Source organism: Hydra vulgaris, chromosome 02 (genome assembly GCF_038396675.1).
Source record: "Hydra vulgaris chromosome 02, alternate assembly HydraT2T_AEP".
Classification (NCBI taxonomy): domain Eukaryota; kingdom Metazoa; phylum Cnidaria; class Hydrozoa; order Anthoathecata; family Hydridae; genus Hydra; species Hydra vulgaris.
In genome coordinates this window covers 43625051-43650498 of record NC_088921.1, presented here as the reverse complement: position 1 = coordinate 43650498, position 25448 = coordinate 43625051, and the positions used below count along the sequence as shown (strand labels likewise).

Here is a 25448-nt window from a genome sequence, read left to right as displayed (position 1 = left end):
TCATAATGGTGTTAACATGAAGGGAAGATGTTCAAATAGGCTTCTGGAAATAAATCATTTTATGTTTTATCATTTTGTCTGGCTTATATGTTCCTTGTGCAAGCCATTCACTCAATCTTGTTATTGTTGATGGTGCATTGTCATATATCAGTGCAATTACACAGTTTTTTCATTGTCTCCTGCTCGATGGGAAATATTAAAATCTTGTGTAGCAATTTCTGTCAAACCACAATCAGATACCAGCAGAATAAACCACTATTCTTTAAAGGAAATCTTAAAAGCACTTGATAGAAAGGAAACAGACACAGAAGCACTATCGCTTACAGAATATGTAAGAAAATGGCCTTTCTTATTATCAATTGTTATTTAGTATGACCTAAATCAACAAATCAAATTAGCTTTTTCAGTTTTTTGACATAGTGGCCAGTGAAATAAATGCAACAAATGTATTTCTTTGTGAATATTGCCTAACTGGATTTACTGATGCACGTATAAAGATTTCAGAAATTACAGAAATACTGGGCATTATAAAATTTTTTCCAATAGCGCAATCATGCAAAAAATGTGATCAACACACAAGCATTCAGCATGCTGTTCAGGCTGCTAGCAGCCTGAACAGCAGTATAAAATTTCTTTTTTCTACTCATTGAAATGTCAATTGCATCAGTTAGGAGCCTTTTGAACAGATCAGTATTGTCACAAAGCTTTATGATTTTTTTTTATCAGTTTATATCAAATAGTCTAATAGATAGTCTAATCAAAGCCAGTAATAAAAAGCCAATTGAAAAATACATTCTCCTAAAATCTGTTTATGACTTCCTTAACTATGTCTACAAATAAGAAAATCAAGAAACTTATTTAATTTAATTATTGTGTTAGGAATCATATGGAATTCTTACTTCACCAGTTACAGTTGCAAGTGCAGAACGTAGCTTTTCATAGGTCAGTATAAATAGTTTTGCATCTTGAATAGGTCGCCAATGGCTAATAAAGCCTTGTCATCCCTAGCAATTAGAATTTGTGTTATTGGTTACACAATATGTCAACACCTTTTTTGTTCATGCAATACTGTAAGATTACTATCTATACAGAAATAAGCCAAGATATTGCAAATTAATTATTATTTGCTTATTTAAATCTTGTTTAATTATTTTTTAAGTCTAACTTAGGTAAACGAGAGTTAGTTTAAACTTAGTGAAAAAATTAAAAATCTCAAATTATCTTTTTCATCAACTTTCATAAGAAATTTTAATATCAATCAATATAAAATCAATATAAGGAACATTTTAGACTGTTCCTCATATCGATAAGTATCTAAAGTCTAATTGAATTAAATTTTTTATCAAATTAATCTTCAATTGTCAAAGTTAATAAATATATGGAGTTTGATTTTATTGATAAGATTAAAAATTCTTTTATTACTTTCAGGTTTAAATGGGTTTTAAACAAACTTTTCAATAAAACAAACCTTTAAATCTTCATTACAATCTTTTTCAACATTTAAAATTAATGCATTGTGGTATTCATATCCACCCCATTCCTAAACAAATTTTAAACCTTAAAATTAAACATTTAAAACTAATGCATTGTGGTATTGAAATCCACCCCATTCCTAAACAAATTTTAAACCTTTAAAGATTAAATATACAAAAATAATGCATTGTGGGATTGAAGTCCACCCTATTCCTTAACAAATTTAAACCTTTAGAGATTTAACATTTAAAAATAATGCACTGTGGTATTGAAATCTACCTCATTCCTAAACAAACTTTAAACCTTTAAAGATTAAACATTTAAATATTCAAGTGGAAACAAATTAAAAACAAACAAAAAAAAAAACCAAAAAAATTAAAGATGACCGGTTTACAGGAAAATCAAAATTCATATTTTTATTATCAGTAATTAAGATGGTCATTACTAGTAAAAAGTTATTTTAAAAACCTAAGAAAATGTGTCATCAAAAAAAAATTACACTTATGGATAAAAATTCACCATGGAATGATGTTAAATAAGAAAATAAAAAAATCTGAACTAAAATAGCAAAGTAATTAAGGTAAAGGGTTCACATTAATTAAGGTAAAGGGTTCACATTAAGGTAAAGGGTTCACATTAATTAAAGTAAAGGGCTCACATTAATTAAGGTAAAGGGTTCGCATTAATTAAGGTAAAGGGTTCACATTAATTAAGGTAAAGGGTTCACATTAGGCATCAGCAAAATTATAAACTTTGTGCATTTCATAATAATTTTCAAAATGTGCAAGATTACCGGTAATGATTCTATTTTTTAATGATGCTATTTGATAATAATTTAGTCGGCCATTTAGCTAATTGTTTTTCAGATAATAATGTAAGGACATAAGGTCATGGCCCATATTTTGAATCCTGACAGCTAGCATTAATTAATATACATGTATTAAATTGCTGATTGCAATAAAAAATTAACAATGCAAGACTTGCTCATGATATCTTAAAAGTTAACTATTTCTTAAATATTAAAAAAAAAATAATAGTATTTGTTTGTTTATACTGAAACTAATTTATTAATGTAAAATATAAACCAATGAATAGCAAATTTGTATTTATATTTTATTTTCAGCCACAGTTAAAAAAACATAATAAGATTCAAATATTTTAAAAGTAGATCTTTAATTTAAGTGTGAAATTTAAATATACTCAGAATAAAATGCCACATTTATTATAACTATATGATTATATTTACAACATTTTAGAGCTTCACAATTTCAGCAAGAAAGCTTAAACATTTTCTTTTTATATATATAAAAGTTTTTTTTGAGTAATAAATAAAACCAGATCTGTAAAAGTGCTTTTAATAACTTACTGTTTGTTGATCATTAAATATTGATATAAATCATGTTTAACTGAATTATATTTTAAAATTTAGGGAAGAGTGGGACACCATGATACATTGGGCACCATGAAACATTGTAATTGTCAGGCACTTTAAGAATTGTGACAACCACTTTCAAATGGTGAACCAGTTACTACTGGAGCTATGCTTTGCAAAAAAAATTATATCATTTGATATCATTATGCCTGCAAGGGGTCAAATTTTGTGTTTTTTTTTTTGACAAAGTAATTTATTAGTTTTTAAAAATCCTAAGCTATAAGGTATGTTATTCAATATGTATATCAGTAAGTAACATTATTTTGTTAACTATAATCCATTAGCTCTTTACTTTATTAAAAAAAACAGGTAGATACTAAAAATAAAGCAACTGTTTTCTATTAGCAAGTATAAGATAACTTGATACAGCATTAGTGGGAGGCCCTAAAACTGCAGAATTTCTTATAACTGTAGAAACTTCACTGTGTTTCCAAAAATATTGCTAACAGAATTTACATATGATATATATAAAGATAATTTTTCGTAATTTAAAATAAATTTATGTATAGTTATATTTTCTGTTGATAACATTAATATAAGAATGAGTATTTTGGTTGTTATCTTTAATTTATTATTACTATGCATTTATGAACATTAAACCGAAAGAGTCTTATGTAAATAAATAAATATAATAATAGTTTCAATTTCAATAATTTTTTAATTTCAATAAATAAATAAATAATAGTTTCAATTTAAACCTTTTGTATTCATTGTGTCTTTAGCAATTATAAAACTCATTTCTTTTAAATTTTAAAATTTTAAAATTTTTAGGTAAATAAAATACTAGGAAATCCAATTTTGATACAAAAGTTAACTTTTGTGATTTTAAAATTTATACATTAAAATTATTTTTAATAAGTAAATACATTTCCAGACCATTAATAAAAAGCTAATAAAATAGGGTATATAAAGAATAAGTGATAGATGCAGGACATAAGGTCATGACCCATATTTCAAGTCCTGACAGCTAGTATTATTTAATATATATGTATTAAAAAATTATAATAAAAAATTAACAATGCAAGACTTGCTCATTAAACAATATGGTTGATGTATGCTTTTTAATAACATATTTTTCAAAGAATATAATTGAAACCTGAGTATATTTAACTCTGCATTTCAAACCAACAAAATCACCATCATAAGTATCATTACTGTCATCATCAATTGACTCACTCTAAAAATAAAAAAATAAAAGGGAAAACTTTAAAAAACAAATGAGAAAATTTTTTTAAATGCAATTGTTACAATTATCTTGTCAAAAGTTTCCAAAAAATTTATTATTTATCTAACTTTTAATTAAATATAGCAAAAACATGTACTAAAAAATATAATATTTTTTGTACTAAAAAGCAAAAAATAAACTTTTTAATTTAAATTTAATAGTTCAGTAAACTAAAGATTGACAAGTATGTTTCTATATAAGTCTTGTGCAGACCTGTCCATCTTAAGTTTACTAAACTAAAAAATTTAAATTGAAAAGTTTATTTTCTGCTTTTTAGTACAAAAAAGATTACAATTTTTAGCAAATGTTTTTGCTATATTTTATTTTCTACTTTTTAGTCTTTGGGTCATTCCAGCTTAATTCAATTTAGCCTCCGCACCATGTCACCTCAGATTTGATGATTTTTGGTATACAAACTTAAAATAATTAAAAAAATTTCATTGTTTTAAATTTGTATACCAAAAATCTGTCAAAAATCTCTTTACCGTTTCAGAGATTTGTCACAAACAAACATGTGAATTCCAATGATATCAAAAAAGTTTCAAGTCTCAATAATGTAGAAAAAGACTTGATAGTTGTTCTGGCATTGAAATCGATGAAAATGTAACAGTTTGCTTACACCATGAATATGTTTACTTAAAAAGTTAGTTTACAATCCACATAACTTTGTGTGATCCATTTAATTCACACAATAGAAAAAAAAGAAAAGAATGACTGACCAGGAGAACCAAGTTGCACTCAGATTTAGGAAGATGAATATAACGAACATATTATAAATGAATTGTTAAAACAAAATCTCGAATCTTCTTTAATGGCTATGAAAATTAGTCCTCTCAAAACACATGCTGCCAATAGTCACTCAAGAGTTGAAGAAATTATTACATGTTCAAAAAACAGTAAAACTAGGTATTCCTAGGACTTTCAATATATAACCTGATCAGTTAACCCATAAAGATTTCTACAATAAATTATCATACGAAAAACATTGAGCAAATGATATGGATATACTTATAGGAAAAATTAAAGAAAAAATGTTAATTTCCAATTAGAATCAGAAAATTTAATTATTAACATTGATTCCAATATCTTGGTCTAACAAATGTATAGAAAAAGAATTTAATGTTACTAATTATATGGTGCAGATATCACGCAAACTGCTGCAAAAAGATGCTATTTTGTCTTTCTTTAAAAAAAGAAAAGGAAATACCTTACCTTAAGGAAATACCTTAAGAGACTGTAGATAATGATTGAAATAACAGGCAAATGTTTGGTAAAAAATTTTTTGTAAGTATAGCTCAAACATCTCATATGCAAAAGCGTTTGGTTCTCTCAAATCTAAAAGATTTGTATGCTAAGTTTTTCTAAATTTTACTCACATTGTCTAAAATGGTGCATTACAGCAGGAGCATCTGGTACGCATACAGTATTGTGTGTGCAACTACCATCAAAATGTTAAGTTAATGATTAGTGCACTTAAATTATTAAAGGAATATCACAAACTAACAAGATTTACATGATACATTGTAGCTCTTTGTGTCCAGAAGTTTCTATGTCAAGACATTATCTTGAAAACGAGTTGTACTCTTAAGATATTGACGAAGATAGTGATTATTGTATAAATTACAAACAATGGAAGACAACAGACCAACTTGAGCTGATAAGTCTAACAGAAATCAAATAGTAATAATATATGTCTTCAAATGTGATTCAATATGTTTTATCTCAGATAATTCACTGCATGATGTAGATATGGCTTATCATGTGATGAAGTTAACAATTCAATGAACAACTTGATATTGTTTGAGGATTTCTCTAATTTGCTTTCCACTAGCCTCTTTTTTGTCTCTAATCAACTTTTTTGCAACCCTTGTTGTCACTTCTTGGTCCACATTGCCTAAATTCCAACTTCTTTTTGGTCCTATCTTGGATCATTTGTCCTTAAAATATTTCTTTCTATAAAACAAGTAAGTCTCTATAAATCTCAAATCCAACCTTGCATGGAATACTGTTGCCATATCTGAGGCGGATCTTCTAATGATGCCCTTTCTCTTTTAGACAAGTTGCAAAAACGCTTTGTAAACATAATTGGACCTGCTCCTGCAGCCAACCTTCAACCATAATCACATCGTAATATTATTGTTTCTCTTTCTTTTTTCTACAAATACTATAACAATCACTGCTCTAAAGAGCTAGCATCTCTTCTGCCATCTACTAAAATTTATTTGTGTTACTTGTCATTCAATTAAGTCTCATCTTTTTACTGTGACTATTCCTAAGTGCTCCAAAAACTCTTATTTGTCTAGTTTTTTTCCTCGAACATTAGTTCTTTGGAATTCGGTTCCTTCATCTTGCTTCCTGATTCATATAATTTGCAATCTTTTAAGTCGGCTGTCAATCATTATCTTGCTCTACAATCTTCATCTCTTCTCTTCCAGTAACTTCCAACTCTAATAGTAGATGCTTACAGCCTTGTTGAAAGCGAAGATGTTAAAAAAAAAGGTATTTTAATAGTGAAAGTATTTTAATTTAAAGTGACTTGTCAATGAAATATAAAGTCTTGGTCAAATCATTAGAGATAAGCAATTGATGCTCTTTTCTTTAACTTAATCTACCATTTTTGTGAGGCGTATCTGAAAATGCATAATAATACTGGTAAAAAAAAAAATGCATGTATTACTTTTTTACTTTTCTCACATAGACAAACTATGTGTTTCATTCTGCACTTTTCCGAAATCCAGCATGCCTAAATGTTTATTGTTTTACTATTAAATCAAAATCATTTTAAAAATGTTGCAAAGCCTTCAGCAAACCTTAGAAGGTGGGGGGGGGGCAGGGAGGGTAGTGGATTTCTAACAACACATATAAAATCTTTATCACTTAACATTAAAAAAAATTGTTTTAAAATTATATTTAACAATCTTTACAATCATCAATAATTGGAATATCACACCGACAAGCAGACAGATCAAACAACATTTCCAGTTTCTTTTCTAACCAGTATTAACTGGTTTCTATATTGAATCAGCTCTGCAAATAACACTATTTGAAATGTTCTGAAAATTTTATTTCTCAATGGTTTATCTTTTATCAAAGCTTAAAAAAAGTTATCTACTAAATCTTTCCTACTAAATATTCTTTCTACTAAAGCCTTTGTAGGTCTTCTAAGCTTTTTTGAGCTCATGTTAATATCACAATATTAGTTTATTATTTAACTAAAGAATAAAGTGAGAATCTTTCATTTAGCTTATCAAAGTAAAATATAATTTGGAAATGGTATAAACAATTAATAGTGTTAAATATGGTATAAACAATTAATAATGTTATAATTCCACATAAAAACATTATACAAACAACTCATAATGTTTTATTGAGTTATTGGACTAATTGTTAATTAGTTACCACTCCAAATCAAAGCATGATATAAGCAAAAAATAAGTTTATTTATCCAATTAAAATCATGATACAACTAATAATGTAATTTGATACATAACACCTGCATGATAGATTAAAAAAAAATAGCGAATACATGACATGCAATAAATAACAAGCTGCAAAATTGTTACCAGGCGCTCACAGCTATCACAATTTAATTCCAATAAGTAACACAAAAATTGGAACTTAAATTGTTTCTGAACAATTAGAGTATTCATTTGTTTTCAATTTTCAAACTGATGAGACTTTTAAAGAATTTTACCCTTTAAGGTCATATTGTTTGCCTTCTAGAGATGATGTGTGCTGGTTTCCATCAACAAACTTGATTAATATTCCAATAAATGTCACAGGAAGACAATACAAAATCAGTGGAATAGATCACCAAAGCATTGAAGAAAGCTATATGCTAAACTTTGAACCACACTAATTTTTTATGAAACTGTTAAAGACTGTTAACTCTAATTGCCCTATTTTAATTTTTCTTATTACAGTTTAATTATTTCCATGGTTTGTTCTTGTAATTTTGATATTTTTGGGGTTTAGTATTATGAAACTTTAAAAAAGAAAAGCCTCGTAGTTTTATTTTGTATCATGGTGTTTGTTATATATAGAACAGTAGGAAAAAATTTCAGAACCATATCTATTAGAAATCTCAAAGTAAACATTTTTTGTACACAGCATCAAAAAAGTTACAAAAAGTATTACATCATTTTGAAATTAAATTTTCATATAGAAGCTTAAACTTTTTAGTGTTATAGCCATCATTTTTGAGTTCCTCTCTGTTTTTACTACTATTGAACAAGTATTTCATATGCTAAAGCTAGTTGTGATATACAATTAGCTTTATTAATTTTAATGTTTTTTCATAATCAATGAAAAAACATTAAAATTAAAAAAAAACCAATTGTATAACTGTAATCATATAACTGTCAACATACTTTTTTATCATAACCAATGAGAAAACATTAAAATTACAAAAAGGAACACTCCGAGAACCAATTTAACCCACAACCAAATTGGCCACACCTCAAAATCAAACTCCTGTTACATCCACAAGACTACTATATCAATGTGGAGAAAAATTAAAGAATTAAAAACGTTTTTTTTTGCTTACAAATAAGGTTTTAAGTACGCAAACAGTATTTATACATATTCAAATAATGTGAGTTACAATGTAATGAGATCATTACATTGTCGCTCACATTATTTGAATTTTGAGGGTCTGGCTCCTACTTTTTATTGATAACAAATTTTATACTTTAAAACAAATATTTGGTCAAATTTGGATTTGAAACAATGTTAGTATAATACAATTGTAAGGAAAGGAAATTAATGGTTTGATAATGAAACATATATTTGAAGATAAAATGTGAAAACAGTAGAAAATGTTAAAGGGATCACAAAGTGCCTAGATAAAGTTGTGTTCATTAAAGAGAATGTTTTAAAAAAATGTTTGGGAGTAAAGTAAAATAATAAACATATACCAACAAAATCTAACTTTATAGTTTTAGTCGAAGCTCACCTCTATTTTAAGTCTTTAAATTATATGTGCTTTTTTTGACGCAATTTACAGATTTTATAATTTTCTTGAGTGCATTTATTTTGTAAGAGTTTCAGTATAAAAAATGACATCATAGCAAGTTTTTTTTTTTAAATATTGAAATATTTTTTTTACACATACAATTAGTAAATTTTTTTTTTAAAATATTGAAATATTTTTTTTACACATACAATTAGTAAATTTTTTTTTTTAAATATTGAAATATTTTTTTTACACATACAATTAGTAAATTTTTTTTTTAAATATTGAAATATTTTTTTTACACATACAATTAGTAAATTTTTTTTTTTAAATATTGAAATATTTTTTTTACACATACAATTAGTAAATTTTTTTTTTTTAAATATTGAAATATTTTTTTTACATATACAATTAGTAAATTTTATTTGTATTATTTTTCACTAAATCTCAAAAGTTATTTATCAATTAAAATTTTTGCTTTTTTAAATTTTATTAAAGTAACTTATTTATAAAGATTGTCAGAATAATTGTAAGATTGTCATGATGATTGTATTTTATATATCTTTGATATAATTAAAGATTATATAAACAATTTATACATTTTTTGTTTTAAAAAAAAGCGTTTCTTATGAGTTTAATAATTCTTTCATGCATATTATGTATTAGTCTAGCCCTGTGGATGTTATATTGCTCTGATTTAAAGGGGCGGTAGATAAGGTTTAGAGATCTAAACTTTCCTTTAGGTATTTCTTTTTTAATTTTAAAGTTTTATATGAAATTATTTTTAACTATTATTATTGTTTATTTACAGTTATGTTTATTATTTATTTTTCAAAGTTTCATAGAATAAGTTTGTACGTAAATATAGCCATAGATATAGCCATAGTCATAGTGGAGTGTACATACATCCACTGATTTAATTAGGGATAGATGCAGCGGAGTGTACTAATATATACTGAGGTATAAAGTTTTGGCAGGCATTCTTTTAAATAAAAGATAAATATTTCAGTATTTATTTCAATAGGGTTCATAAATTAACTTATACAAAAAATTATTAAATTGAATTACGTCAGATTTTTAAGTGAAATAATCGAAATAATTAACAAAAATTTGTTTTCACAAATAAGAAAAAAATAGCTGTATGCGCGTACAAATGATGCCTGCCTTTTTTTAAATATAAACTAATGTATACGGTTAAAAAAATTATAATAATAAGTAATATATGTTTTACAAAATAAATTTCATTAAATATATTCTCACATGACTAAATAAGAATTTAGAGAATATGTGTACCCAATGAAAAGTAAAAAAAAAAAAAATGCTGTTGAATATACTTTTATGCAATACAAAACAATTTTAAATAATCATTTAATAACATTAAATAAAACACAAAATCAATTTGTAGCCATAAACAATCAGAAAGATTTTATTCATAATTTTAATGCGAACTTTGCAAAAATTAGAAAAATAACTAAACAAATTGTTTAGTAATTCATGAAGAAAAAATTATAAAAATTTTTTAGATTTCTAATTAAAAATTTACAATGATGTTATAGATTAAAACTTTTTGGAATTAAAGGCGCTTGAATAAATTAAAAAGTGTGTAGATTGGGCCAAAAATCACACTAAAATTGAAAATAGGAGCTTTAACTAAAACTACAAAGTTTGTTTTTATTGTAATACATTTTTTATTGTTATTATAATAAAAAAATTTAGCCTAAACACTTTTATTAATCATTTTTTTAATATGAACAAAACTTGTCTTGGCAAAAAATTTCTATGGTTTTGAAAAAATACACGCATAAAATCTGCTTGTTTGCTCATTTAAGCCACAATCAATTTGCATCCTCTAAAACTTTGGAGGGTGCAAATGGTTAACTTTGTTTTAAACACCAGGATCATATCTTTCTGAAAGACGAATCACAACATATGTAAGCTGTATTAGATGCAATGTCTTCTGAGACCTTCTAGACCTCCCTACAATAAATTGTCAAGGTCATAACCATCACTAAAAACGATTATTTCAGCTAAGTGATAAAGGACTTCAAAAGAGTTAGTTAATTTGTGCCCATGGTATATTAGAATAATGTTAGGTATAGCATTATTACATAACTCTTGAAATTTATCCATTTTAATTTTACCCTGACAATAAACTATACAAAATACTACACTGATTTGGGAATGTAATAGCAACTACATGTACAAAGGAGTGTATAAATCTTTAATGATAGAAATTAATTCTTAAGAAAAAAAAATATAGCCTTGTGATCCTGTCTGAGCAAAATCTATATTACACAGTTACAGTAGTTTTAAAAACCAGATAGCCTTATTTACATATGTGTAGTACATATGCTTTTTTAAGTCGTTTTCATGTAGCAAAAGCAAAAATTTTAGTGAAAATTTTAACATTCTCAGTAACTAGTTTTTTGTACAACATCCATATTCCTTCTGATGACTGATCAATCAGGAGCCCTTCACTAACTTTCACTATATCTGCCCATTCAGTAGTTTTTGTTTTGCAAGTATATATTCTGTACCTCCGCTGATGAGTCATTTAAATTTTAAATCCTTGATTGTACATTGAATAAAAATTTTGATATTGACAGAAAACGAAATTCCTTTGAAATTTTGATACAAACAGAAAACACATTCCTTTGGCATTTAATTCTTCTTATGTAATATCAGTAATTGGGACAATAATATCTTGTTTCTGTTTCCCTTATCAAAAATGTTTCTTTTTTCAAAGTAACAATCTTGAGGCATTAGGTGAAGAATTTTGCCACAGTGCACATTGGGCCAGAGATCGGCATAAATGCCGAAAAAGAGTATTTGTGGAAACATTATATTTTTGCAAAATTTCAAAAGTAAATGCCCCACAATAAAAAAATCTGTCATTTAAATACTTTCATTTTTGTTTTAGGAGTCCTGAGAAAGTTTTCAAGCTCACACATTTAAAAGCCCTTTTTTATATATATAAAAAAAGAGAAAATACTCATAAAATTGAATTTCACCTTGTAAGCGCAGTTTTGTTTGATTTAATTAATATTTTATAGTCTTAGTATAAGGGTACATGTTTTATTTTAGAAAACTTAACAAATAAAAATAATCTTGTATTTTATAACTTTTTTCTTAACATTAAATATGACAGTTTAAGCATTACAAACTATAATTAAAAAATCACCATAAAAGGCTCAAGATCTTTTTTTGCCCACGTTTCCCCACTATGGAAATAACCTTTTTACAGTGTCTTAACATTGTAGAAGGTTACTCATTAAAAATATCTTGCGCAAAGTTGCGCTAATAAAAATTTAGCAGGTTTTAAAAATACGACTCGTTTTTCATTTTCATTTGTTCAAAGCACATTGTTGTTAAGTATAAGCTTTAAATAATTAATTGCAATTACAGAAACTACAAGAAACAATAAATGTTAATGTTATTCCACTTTATTAAGTAATGTGGTTTTTTTTATTTATAAACTTATTTCTGTTAATTATCAACTAATTTATTTTTAATTATCTAAAATATGAATACTATTTAAAAACCATAATTATATTTTTAAAATGGAAATTATTTTTAAATTGAAATTTCCTTCAACCAATCATTATGAAAAATAAAGAAATATCTTAAAAATTGTCTCATGCTTTGAAAAACAACTTAAACAAATCATTTACCAAACTCTGATGCATAGACTTCATAGACTTCAAATTATTTTCTAAACAATTTAACAAAAAATGGAATAAAGTAAACAAACACAAGGATAGATTTGAGTTATATTACAAAATCTGGTTAGAAAAAGAATTACAAACAAGCAATGCATGTTTTGAAACAGATAAACTAGACAAGGCCCAAAACTCTGGCTCAGCTTTTCCTAGTTCTTCTAACAATTTAGGATGATATTTCATAAAAATTAAAGTAATGGACTCATGGTGTTTTTTTACAAATTAATTGTATTTTAGCAAGTGTTTATACTCAATTTAACTATCTGATATTTTAATTTTAATTAGTCATCTACAGAAAACCACCAGGTGCAAATTCCATACCATTCACCCAAGCTTCTGAAAAAACAAAGAAGAGGTGAGCAGAAAAAACAAACATTGCTGTCAATAGAGAGGAATTATTTTACTCAATTATTTTGAAACTAGAAGAGAAAAAAAGGTTCAGCGATGCTAATGTACATTATCATCTATACTATAGTCATTTTTAAATTATTTATTAAAAAAAATTCTCTATAATACTACAGGTGATAACTTTTCTTAGTGGTTTGTATTTATCTCACTCTTCAAATTTACATTTTTACACTTAAGGTTGCAAAGCAAATCTTATATTCAGAGAAGGACGGTGCAGTCACTTTAACAACAATGTATATTAAAGAGGAAGCATTAATTTTGGACTGCCGACTTAGTAAAACCAATTACCAAACAATTTGCATTAGAGCAGTTTCTAAAAGAAACAAATTGTATCCAACTTATAATAAAGTAAGGAAATAAAAAGATTTATACATACCTTGTTGTGGAATAAAAATAACTGATTAGTCAGTTGTTAGTCGAAATACAGACCCTTATTGACCCTACTACATACAGATTGTTAAATATACTCAATGAATTGGTGAACGCTCCTGAGAACTCCATTACATTGATTTTATACACAAAGTAGGATTTAATAGTTCAACTGGTCAATCATTATATAAACAAAGTACAGAAGACGAGATAAATATCAGTTATGTTGAGGAATAATCTTTATTTCTATCCTACATTGTTCCAATTAAACTTTATATTGAAGAATCTGGCAAATCACTATGGACTAATGAAAAACCATCCTCTACACTTTACAGCTGTCCAGTATGATTTCAATATGTAAAAGAAAATGCTGAGGTTATTACACAAGAATATATTTCCTTTAATAACAGTAATTTAAAACCATCAGTCTTTAATTCTTTTATTATCAAACATAAGTTAGATTGCACAATAATTGTTGGAAAAGTGGCTACAATAGTTTCGCCTTTAAGTAATTCTTTTTAAGTATGTAGTATTTGTGGACTGACCCCTTCAAATATAAACAATCTAAATGTTGCTTTTTCAAAAATCTCTAATACAGTTTCCACTGAGCTTGGATTGATGCACTACATGCATGATTTAGGAGCATTGAATGCTGTCTTCATATAAGTTGTAGAATTGAATTAGGAAAGTGGCAAGTTAGGGGAGAGGATGCTAAAGAATTTGTTATATTAAAAAAGATTATTGTTCAACAAAAGAAGAAAGATCACTTAGGTTTAATTGTAGATGTGTCAAAAAGCAGGAGTTCAGGTACAACAAATGATGGAAACACAGCACAAAAAACTTTTGTGCTGTGTTTCCGAAACTTTAAGGTGTGTTGAAATACTTGGCTTAGATAAAAATCACATGAAACATTTCTATTTAATTCTCTAGCAGAGCTCTACATTTCTCTGTACCCATGGTTCCCAATGCCTCAAATATTTCATAAATTTCTAATTCATAGTTCTCAAGTTATAAGAGATAAACTAGCACCAGAAGGTCTTTTTTTCTGTGGAAGCTCAGGAATTTCGAAATAAAAACATTAAAAACTATATAGAACACTATAAGAGATGCATTAACACGATATTTGGCATCATAAAATTCTCTTTATTTTTTTATTTTTTATTTTTAAACTTTTTTACTGCAATAATAATAATTACCGCAAAACGAGTTAAATGCTATTTAACGGTTTTTATTATTACAAAAAAGGGAATGTTTATTTATTTTTTTTTTTTTTAATAATAATAAAATTTAATATTGCATTTTAAAAAATGTTTGATACTAACAAATGTCTTTCTTTTCTCAACATTTGCATAAATGAATTAAAATATGTTAAATTTTTGAATTTTAAAATGATTATTTCTTAAATTTCTAATTGTGACTTTGCAACTAGAAATGACGTTTTATTCCCTTTTTATTATATTATTTTTATATATAAAAAAGTTAAAAAATTAGCGAGTAACAAATAAAAAAGTTACGTGAACTTGTATTTACTTTCTTTATTACAAGTTGATTAGTTTATTATTTTATTATTAAAGTTATATCGCTGTATATCGTTTATTAAAAAGTAATCGCTGCGATTAAACTTGCGTTATAAAAAAAAAGTTTAACTTACGTTATGTGCAAATTTTTGATGCAGCCGTTTATCTAAAACTTAATTTTGAATAAAAACAAAACTTGTTTAGGAAGGAAAAAAACAATTGCGATAAAAATGAGCTAATTTTTTTTAACCACAAATAAAATTTCAATATTGAATAACATTTAGTAATATTTTAAAATAAATTTGACAGTTAAGTTAAACCCAAGCATTAACTTTAACTTTAATATACTTAAGTATATTTTTTAAATCAAAACGCATTATATGTTTTTAAAATCTAAATTAAATTATACATATTTTTTATCAGAATAAAATTATATATTTTTATTAAATTAGTTTTAAATTAAATCATATATTTTTTATCAGAATTAAAAATAATGTTTTTATGATATTTGCTTCAAGTTTAAAAAATCATTTGTCACAATAAAATTAAAAAAACAAAATAAAAATAAACTTTTAATTTTGAGTTTTTTCATTAGTAAATTGCGCTTATATCAATCATAATTGTCATTCAAACTTGTAACAAATATTTTTACATAAATGTCATCTAAAAGTTAATGTGACTTTTTTTTAAATTAACTACTTTTTTTATCTTACGATGTTATTCAAAGATTATTGTTAATACAGATCCACTTAGAAGCTCTCTAAGAAGGAGTTTGAGATGTACTAAAGAACAAAGATTGTATTAAACTTTTAGTGTAACCTTTTTTTGATTTTAGGTTTTGTATATTTTTACTCTGATTTATGATAAAATATCTAATTAATGTTTCTTTGCTTATTAGAAGGGGTCTAACACGTAACAACCATTTTAATAATTAATAAATGCTTAGAATCTGGAAAAACTGTTTCTAAAAACAACCAAAAATTATGTCTTAAATCCCTAACGCCCTACCTATACACCCTTTTCTATTAAGGTGTTTAGGGTGCCTGCATCTGCAAAAAAAACAAATATTTTTTTAAAAAAAGATCTTCATGATGACTAGAGTCACTGATAAAAATTTCAATCTGACAACTTTAAAAATAAAAGAGTTATGATTTTTTGTCTATTTAATGTCAATCTTGGCCCAATGTGCAGTGTCATGTTTTACTATTTTGATAAAATATTAGTTTCAGGGGAATAAGACCATATTGAAACATATTTGATTTGCTTTTAATCATTTCTTTTGATTTTAATAATAATTGTTGCCCTGGTCCATCATAACCATCCTTAAAACACATCTGATTCTCATCATCAGCGGAAAGAAAGAATCTTTAATTAGATTTAAAACAGAATCAATTGTCATTCTTACAAGTTCTTTGTGTTGAACTGAAACACCTTATCCAACCAAAACATGAATAATTGTAGGACACAGTTTTTTCTTCCTTCAAGCAAATTGTTAGTTGCTGAAAAATTGATGCAAAAAAAAATCTTAATTTTCTTATTTGCTTTTTACTTAGAGTAAAGGAAGGCATTAAAGCTATGGGTTTATCTGTACTAAAGGTATCTATTATTTCCATATGATTTGTAAAAAGTGTATTACCAACACAAGTAATACTATTATTATTTTGTGTATTAACTCTATATAAAACATACTCCAATAACTGGTTAACATTTAACTCTTGGCACTCATTAGTGTTAAAAATGCTAACAAAGTTGACTGTGATAATTCACAGTCAATTTTGTTTTGAATAAAATAAAAAAAAATTGTTAAATATATATAACCAGATATTTGCATATGTATGTGTGTGTGTATATATATATATATATATATATATATATATATATATATATATATATATATATATATATATATAAATATATATAAAAATTTATATATATATATATAAATTTATATATATATATATATATATATATATATATATATACATATACATATATATATATATATAAATATATATATGTATATATATTTATATATATACATATATATATATATATATATATATATATATATATATAAATTGCTTTAATTAACTCTACGTAGCATGACGGTTGTAACGCTTACTTTTTACCACTTCTGAACAAACTTTGTTGGACTTAATGCAGCGAATGGTACGGTAAAAAGAAAAATCATTTGGTGTGTGTATTCAGCACATATTGATATTATTATATGCTGAGTCTCATAGTTTTTACTTGAAGTTTTACAAGCATTTTAATGTTTTTTTTGTCGTGATGGTCGTAAAAGAAAATCTATTGCTTAAAAACAACGCAATTCTAATCTAATGCTTATTAAACAACGCAACGCAAATCTAATGCTTATTAAACAACGCAACCATGTATAGTATTTTAAAAAAAATGCACTATAACATTATCAAAGTTCTTAATTATGGATATATGATATGATTTAACGCTACTCAACAGGACTGTAAATAAGCGTCAAAACATGTTTAAACGACCCTTACAACTTTAAAACCATGCTATAGTATGATAAAATGATTTTTTTAAATAACTTTTTTGCTTAATAGTATTTTTGAATAGTTTAAAAAAATGAGTTATAGAGTTTAGTATGTGTTTTCATGACTTTTTTGCTTTTTTTTCCTCTTTCTTTCGGAGTTGCCCATATATATATATACATACAAATATATACAAATATATACATATATATTTAAATCAGCAAAATAATTATTCATGGGGTACTATATATACTTTTCTGATTCATTAGGTAATCTTTTTTTAAGTATAAGAATATGAATTTCTTGTAATAAAAAAAAGTATTTTATACAAATTCTATATATTAAAGAAAAATCAGGGTAAAGAATCTTTAAAAAATTTTAAAAATCCAGTAAAAAAAATTGTCTTATATTGAAAAATCATTAGGGGTGATATATTTTGACATATTCATGCTCATAAAAGTTTATATAATAAAATTTTGGCAAATCTGCAAAAAAGTATAAAATTAATAGAGTATTTAAAATTTTACTTATTCATTTTAGTAGATTTTTAAAAATTTATAAATAACATTTAGTATGAACACATTTGTATAAAGATCTACAAATATTAAAAAAACAAAATTTTGCTTCAGTTTTTTTATCAATATTTTTTACAAACATGCAAATTTTTATAGTTTTTAACAAGTTTCAAAGTAAGCAATTTTTAAACAAGTCACATCTTCAAAGTAAATAAATTTTAACAAGTTAAATCTTTAATGTATGAAGATTTATACAAGTTGCTAAACCTTTAAAGTAAACAATTTTAGAACCAGGGCATTAAAGTATATCAGAAATCATAAAATAAACTTTTTGACAAATTTTATTTCAATTTTTTTTATTGGTGTATCGCTTGGACCTAAACTGAAAATTTTAAAACATAACAATACCTGAGATGATTCTGCAACAGTATGAGATTCAGTATTAACAGGAAAATTATATTCTTCATATTTATTGAATAAATTTTTCTCTTTTTTCAAAGAAAGCAGACTTTCTATAAAAAAAAAAGTTTAAATAATATTTAGAAAACTAAAAATATGTAAGGATATATACATATTACACACACACAAACAACATATACATATATATCAGTGCCCTAAATAATTATTAGAAGGTTGCCAATCAACAATGATCGACAAAAGCAATGAAAATTGAAAAGTAGATAATCAAATAATTTTCAGGACAATCAAATTTTACTAAATTTTTACTTTAACTGAATAGTGAACAGTTTTGGTAATGTCAACTGAATAGCGTACAGTTTATGTAACGCCAACTGAATAGTGTACAGTTTATGTAATGTCAAATTGTTTGTTTGTCTGATTATCAATTCCACAATCAAGTGCATTACTAAAAAATTCTAATGATTTGTTTCTTTATCATTCTTTCATAAGTTTTTACTATTTATTCAGTGAGTGTTTCAGATACTGATTTCTTTTTAAAAGAAATAATGTTTGTTGTAATAAAAGAAATGTTTGTTGCTTTTTGCATGTTTACATTTTTGATTAATTACTAAATAATAATTTCTAAAATTTTAATACAAAAACGATTTTATTCAATTTAAATTGTCATGATATTTTTAAAAAACAAAGTTTTTCCAACTAATCATAAATTTCTTTTTTACTTTTTTTTTTTATTTTGCAGACATTGAAAAAAAAATGCTAATTTTCTGGTTATATATACATTTCTAGAGAATTTCATTTATTTACAGTTAACTTTCAAACCAAAGATTGTTAAAAAATCAACGCTATGTTTATTCCATCAATCAAAACCAACCAATTTTTTTTGCTTATTTAATATAAATTTCACACTTTTTTTTAATTACTGCTTTTTTGTGTGAACTAAAGATTGTTATGGTCTTAAACTGTTTAATTTAGCAGTCATAAACATTTTTAAATTTTAATGCTAATTTAATAACTTAAAGATTCTTTTTTAAATGTTTAAATTTTTATTATAAAGTTTGACTTGAATTGTCAAACTTTATAATAAAGTGTTGACAATCGAATTTGGTTTACCATTATTAATTTAAGGAGTTTAAAGTATCATTTTTTCAAAAGTTGACAATCATTGATCTTTGATCCGCCATTATTTCCAGCGCTCGTATATATATATACAGTATCGGACAAAACGAGTGCAACCAAATAATGCTAATTTAGTTTCTTTATATACAAGTGCTGCATTTTTTTAATTTAGAGAAATAACTTTGTAACTGTTTAGAGACAAAGATCTTCAAGTTTTATTCATCACAAAGTTCATTATTTGTACACGAAAATTAATAAATTAATCAAAAGCATTAAAAAAAGTTGATTTCCTTCTGGACAACTCAAGTGCAACTCGACAAAATGTTGACCAAGCTGTATTTTGCTATCAATATTTTGTGGCGAATCCTTTGTTGTCGATCACAGCCTTGCATCTTCGAGGCATAGATTCGATCAGTGAAATGAAACTTTGTGGAATCGCTGCCCAGGCCTTTTGGATTTTTCAAACAGTTGATCCTTATTACAAACACCTTCACGATTAATTCTGCAGTTGACAATCTCCCACAGGTTCTCGATAGGGGTGAGATCCGGAGATTAAGGCGGCCAATCCATCACCGATAGGTGGTTGTCTTGAAACCACTGCTTGACTACTTTTGCAGTGTGTTTCGGATCGTTGTCTTGTGAAAAACCCATTTTATTGGCATATTCCATTCAGCATGAGGTAACATAACATTTTTCAGGATATTTTTATACATGAAACGGTCCATTATTCCATCGTTTCGATGTATTGAACCAAGACCGTTAGCAGAAAAACACCCCCAGACCATTACATTGCCTCCACCATGCTTCACGGTCTTATGGCAGTAACGTATATAGAGGCGTTTTCCAGCCGGTCGACATACACGGCAAATGCCATCGCTCCCAATGATTTTGAACTTCGATTCATCACTGAACAGGACAGTTCGCCATTTCTGCACATTCCAGTCAATATGAGATGTAGCAAACAGGAGTCTTTTCTTCTGGTCTTTTAGTGAAATCAGCGGTTTCTTTGCAGGGCGTCGAGAAAACAATCCGGCTTCAACAGCACGTCGTCTGATTGTTCAGTCCAATACAGGCAGCTCTAATTGCTTTTGTATCTCGACTGATGATATCCAGGGATCCTTCTTGACGGATCTGACGATCATAGAACCCTCTCTAGAAGTGGTGGAACGCGGTCTTCCATCTTTGCTATCTGCTGCCAACTTCCCTGTAGAACGATATTTGGAGCATAGTCTTGATACGGTCCATTTTTTCACGCAATATTTATCACAAATACTTTTTTGAGACATTCCACTTACGTAATCGCCAATAATTTTCTTTCTTAGTTCCAATCCAAGACTGTCCGGCGCCATTTTTGCACTTGAAGTCATAAAAATAATTAAAATAAATAATCACGCTTCTCAAGGCTTACCGTGTTACATTTACCTTGTGATGATACAATAATGCTCTGTGGAACACAACCTCTTGTTTGGATGTGGACTGTATTGATGTAATGAAACACTAGTTGTATTTCACTTCTTGTATTGATGTTCTTCAAATAAACACTTTGATAAAACTCACTTCGATAAACTGTCTTGATAATACTGCCTGATTGACTTCCATATACTGACTGAATTACATGTTGATTTTCATATCTCTTATATAGTAAAATGAACCTGTGTGAACCTGTTCTGAAAGATTCTAGATGCTTCTTTTTGATGCTTCTGGAAGCTTCTGGATGCGTCTGGATGCTTCTGAATGTTTCTGGATATTTCTGGATGCTTCCAGAAGCTTCTTCTGGAAACTTCTGGAAGCTTCTGCATGCTTCTGGAAACTTCTGAAAACTTCTGGATACTTCCTTTAACTATTAAAAAACTTCCGTGACGTTGACACGGACCAGACTTAAGAAAATGAAACAAACCAAAAAAGTTGCACTTGTTTTGTCCGCTGTAAAATGGCACTTGTCAACGAAATTCTGGCTTTGTGCTGTCACCTGTCAGCTGATTGCTCATGTCATGGCATGCTATGACTCCAGACTTCTGAACTGTTTGCTGTGGTAGTATAGTTCGTTTCGTTTGTAAGACATGAAAAATTAGGAACACTTTTTAGCATTGTTCGATGTTGGTTGCAAATGTTTTGTCAAATACTGTATATATATGTGTGTGTGTGTGTGTGTGTGTGTGTGTGTGTGTGTGTGTGTGTGTGTGTGTGTGTGTGTGTATATTAATATGTAATATTATACGTAATATTAAAGAAGCCCAATTAAAGCATACTTTAAAGAAGCCATTAAAAAGTGGCATGATCGCTTGTTTGTAATTTAATTTAAATAATAATTTGTAATTAAAGCTGAAGATGCTAGTATCAATAATCTAGCAAAAATTTCTTAGATAAAATAAACAAATTAGTATTGAGAGAATTCGTATTTATTGATGTTCACATATTATATATATATATATATATATATATATATATATATATATATATATATATATATATATATATATATATATATATATATATATATAATAAAAACATAACTTAGAAGTATTTTGCATTCATTTTAAATAGGAAATGTACACAAAATTTAGTGTTACCTATTTTTTATAAGTCTACTTATTTAAACTTATAAAAACATTCAGTTTAATTCTCCCCAGAAATATTGAACATATTTTTTTTAAAATTATCTGTTTATAATTTTTGCAAGATCTTTTGATAACTGTTTTCGAAATTAAAAAAAAACTCATTATAATTTCAATTTCAAGGAAAGTAACTTTTTCTTAAATTTAGGTTTACACTATAAACTTAAGAAGTCTTTAAATCTATATATAAAGTCTTAAAATACAAGTTTTTTAAAAATAGAACATATTGGCAAATCTTCTACACTTATTTAATTAGTTTATTATCATTATAAATGCATTGATAATAACTTTCATTATAATTTTTATTATTACTTTATATAGCAAGGTTAAAAAGGTAACATGATGTAAAAACATTGAAACAAAACTCTTTCAATATTCTCTTCATAATTTTATTTATAAAACCTTCTTAAAAAAAGAATCTTCGGTAACAAAAACTATTAACACCTTAAACATAAAAATGACCTTCAGTGACTGAAATTAATTCTTTCAAATCTTTTTCAAGATCATATAACTCTAGTTTGGTTAATGCATCATCAGCTGTTGAAATAACACTAATGATTTGAGCAAGCTAAAACCAAAAAAATGAAATAAAATAATTATAAGTTGTAATAAAAACTTATAAAAAATTATTACTTAATCTTTTTAAATAACATCAGACCTGATCTTTATAACTTGCCAAAGACTCTTGTAATGTGTCTTCATCTAGTATAACTTTAAAATTTTCATCCATTGTTTTAAAACAGTATTCAATATATTAAAAACAAATTCTTCAAAACCATGTTAACATATTATGTATGTTTTTGAATGTTTTACATATGTATATCATATGTTTTTGAATGTTTTTTTAAACTTTGAATGAATTTTTATCTAAAATAAAATTTGTTTTCATTTTTAAACGCATTTTTCAAAAATGAAAAAATGTTTATAAATATTTCTTATAAATATAACTATAAAAATTATAAATATTTTCCACCATAAAACCATACTTTAAACCTCATTTATCAGAAGTTTTCAAAAACCAGTTCATATATATCATTTTTCAAAATTTATAAAATAAGTTAATTGTTAAACATAAATTTAAAAATTTTTTAAGCCATTAAAAATAACATTCTTCAGAAGTAAAATCAAATAAACAAGAATTAAGAGTGTCAAAAACATAAATTTAAAAAACTAGATCTTTATTATAGAACTGATACTGCTCTTAGTGAACACTGATACAGCCCTTAGTAAAGAAGAGTTGTATTTTCTCAATTCTACTTATCTAGTGTAAGGTGATATGCCAGTGAGCAATATTCTAACATAGGATGCACAGTTCTCTCAGGTGAGTAATATATGGGATGTAACTTTTAATAACTTTTAGAAAACTTTTCCGACCCACACCAAGGTTAATAAGACCTTCTTTTTATTAATTTTTACTTGTTATCAACAAAGAAACTTTGTCACCAAACTAAAAAAAAACTTTCAGTTTAAACTAGCTTTATAAATTATAAAACTATGCACAAGCAGGTAATTTCATTAGTAACTTGGGATGTGAAACAGAATCAAAAGCTTTCATAAAATCAAATAAACAATATCAATTAGAATGTGGCGCTGCAGATTTTAAGTCCAGTCATGAAGACTTTCTAGAATGTTAGTACAAGTACTATGTTTATGACCATAAACACATTACTTGTACTAACTGTACAAGTTCTGTGTTTACTTGTACTTAAACCATGTTACTCTTATGTAAATAGGTTATTGAGTAATAAATTGCAGTTTTATTGAGTAGAATTTTTCAGTTCATTATTAATGATTCTTTCCATTACATGGCAAAAAGTAGTTGTCAAGGAGATATAATTACTACAATAACTATAATGAACTGTTGCTTTCTTAAATAGAAATAACATATGCCTACTTTCGAGTTTGACATTAATTTTTTGACCATTTTTAAATGAGGTTTTAAAAAAATGGCTAAAGGGCACTGATAAACTATTGACAGTATTTTATTATTTGGAATGTCATCTAAACCATTAAAGTAAGTGCTTAAATAATCTTAGTGCTTTTTCTTAAGTTGAAGGAAAGAAGTTTATGACAACAAGCAAGTTGTATGTACACCAAAACAATCCATAAAAGGTGATAACCATTATCAACTGTAAAAATGCTAGTAAAGTCATTCAAAACACAAAACAATAATTCTTTTTTTTTAAGAAAGAGTATTATCAAATTGAAAAACCTTATAATAAAACTATTCATTTAAAGTTTACCATTTACAAAATTAAAGAAACTACCCAGACTTTTTTTATTTATCACCTTTATTTCTTTAGCTTCTTGATAATATTGATAAATGGATAAATTTTGAGGCAATTGTTTTATAAGCCACTTTGTCATCAGGTTTACAGGATATTTTTGATCTCTTCCATGAAATATTTATCAATATACTTTGTTGTTTATTAAGCTTTAATATTTTGAAGAGAGGATAAAATTATTAACATAGGCATTTACTTTTTAATCATTATTTCTAACATCCTCTCTAATATTGCAGTTCTACAATGGCAAACTTTTATTCGTGTAAAAAAAATTAGTCAATTGCTGCTAAATGAAATGTTTGTTTGATATTTTTTTGTTTTAGATTCATAAAAAATATGACAGGCTTGATACTGAATACAGTTTACAACAATCAAGTCGGTCATTACAGCATTGTGTAAGCTGTGCTAAAAGTGTCTTTTTGTTCACAGATGTACCGGATAACGGATTTCAATTATTATTTTGATAAAATTCTTATAAGCGACGAATTACCTTTGTCTACAAACCTTTTCTTGTCTTTTTATTTAAATAAAGTTTTTAATTAAATTAATGATGTTTCATCTCATGTATTAAATTCCGGAGAAATTTTTCCATCATTATATATATTTTTAAGTATGACATAATCAAATTCACTATACTTTGACAAAATAAATACTCTTTTTTTCATCTAAAGATATCATTGTTACAAAAACACTTTTAGGTTTTAAACATAATCATTATTTAACTTTGATTTTTCCATTATTGGTGTAACTGAATAAAAATTAATAGGAGGAACATCCTCAATTCATCCCATTCTCATTGATAATTACATTTAACACACATTAACTAAATCTTCTTGTGGTAGTACATTTTATATTTATCAAAAAACTAATATACAAACAAGGAAATGATT

General features: G+C 26.2%; 1 protein-coding gene across 3 annotated transcripts in view; it reads right to left on the bottom strand.

The window, feature by feature from the left end:
• The window catches only part of LOC100199446 (zinc finger CCCH-type with G patch domain-containing protein), a 48909-nt gene extending 25766 nt beyond the window's left edge, over positions 1-23143 (bottom strand). For 2 of the 3 annotated variants that reach the window (XM_065791010.1, XM_065791011.1), the window contains exons 1-5: positions 22932-23142; positions 22736-22841; positions 18531-18634; positions 4002-4082; positions 1469-1540 (exon numbers count right to left, since the gene is read on the bottom strand). In XM_065791010.1, the coding sequence (XP_065647082.1) occupies positions 1469-1540; positions 4002-4082; positions 18531-18634; positions 22736-22841; positions 22932-23003 (435 nt within the window). In that variant the 5' untranslated portion in view covers positions 23004-23142. Of the gene's footprint in view, positions 1-1468; positions 1541-4001; positions 4083-18530; positions 18635-22735; positions 22842-22931 lie in introns of all 3 variants that reach the window. The other variant, XM_065791012.1, reaches the window with a different exon arrangement.
• Between the last annotated feature and the right edge of the window lie 2305 nt (positions 23144-25448).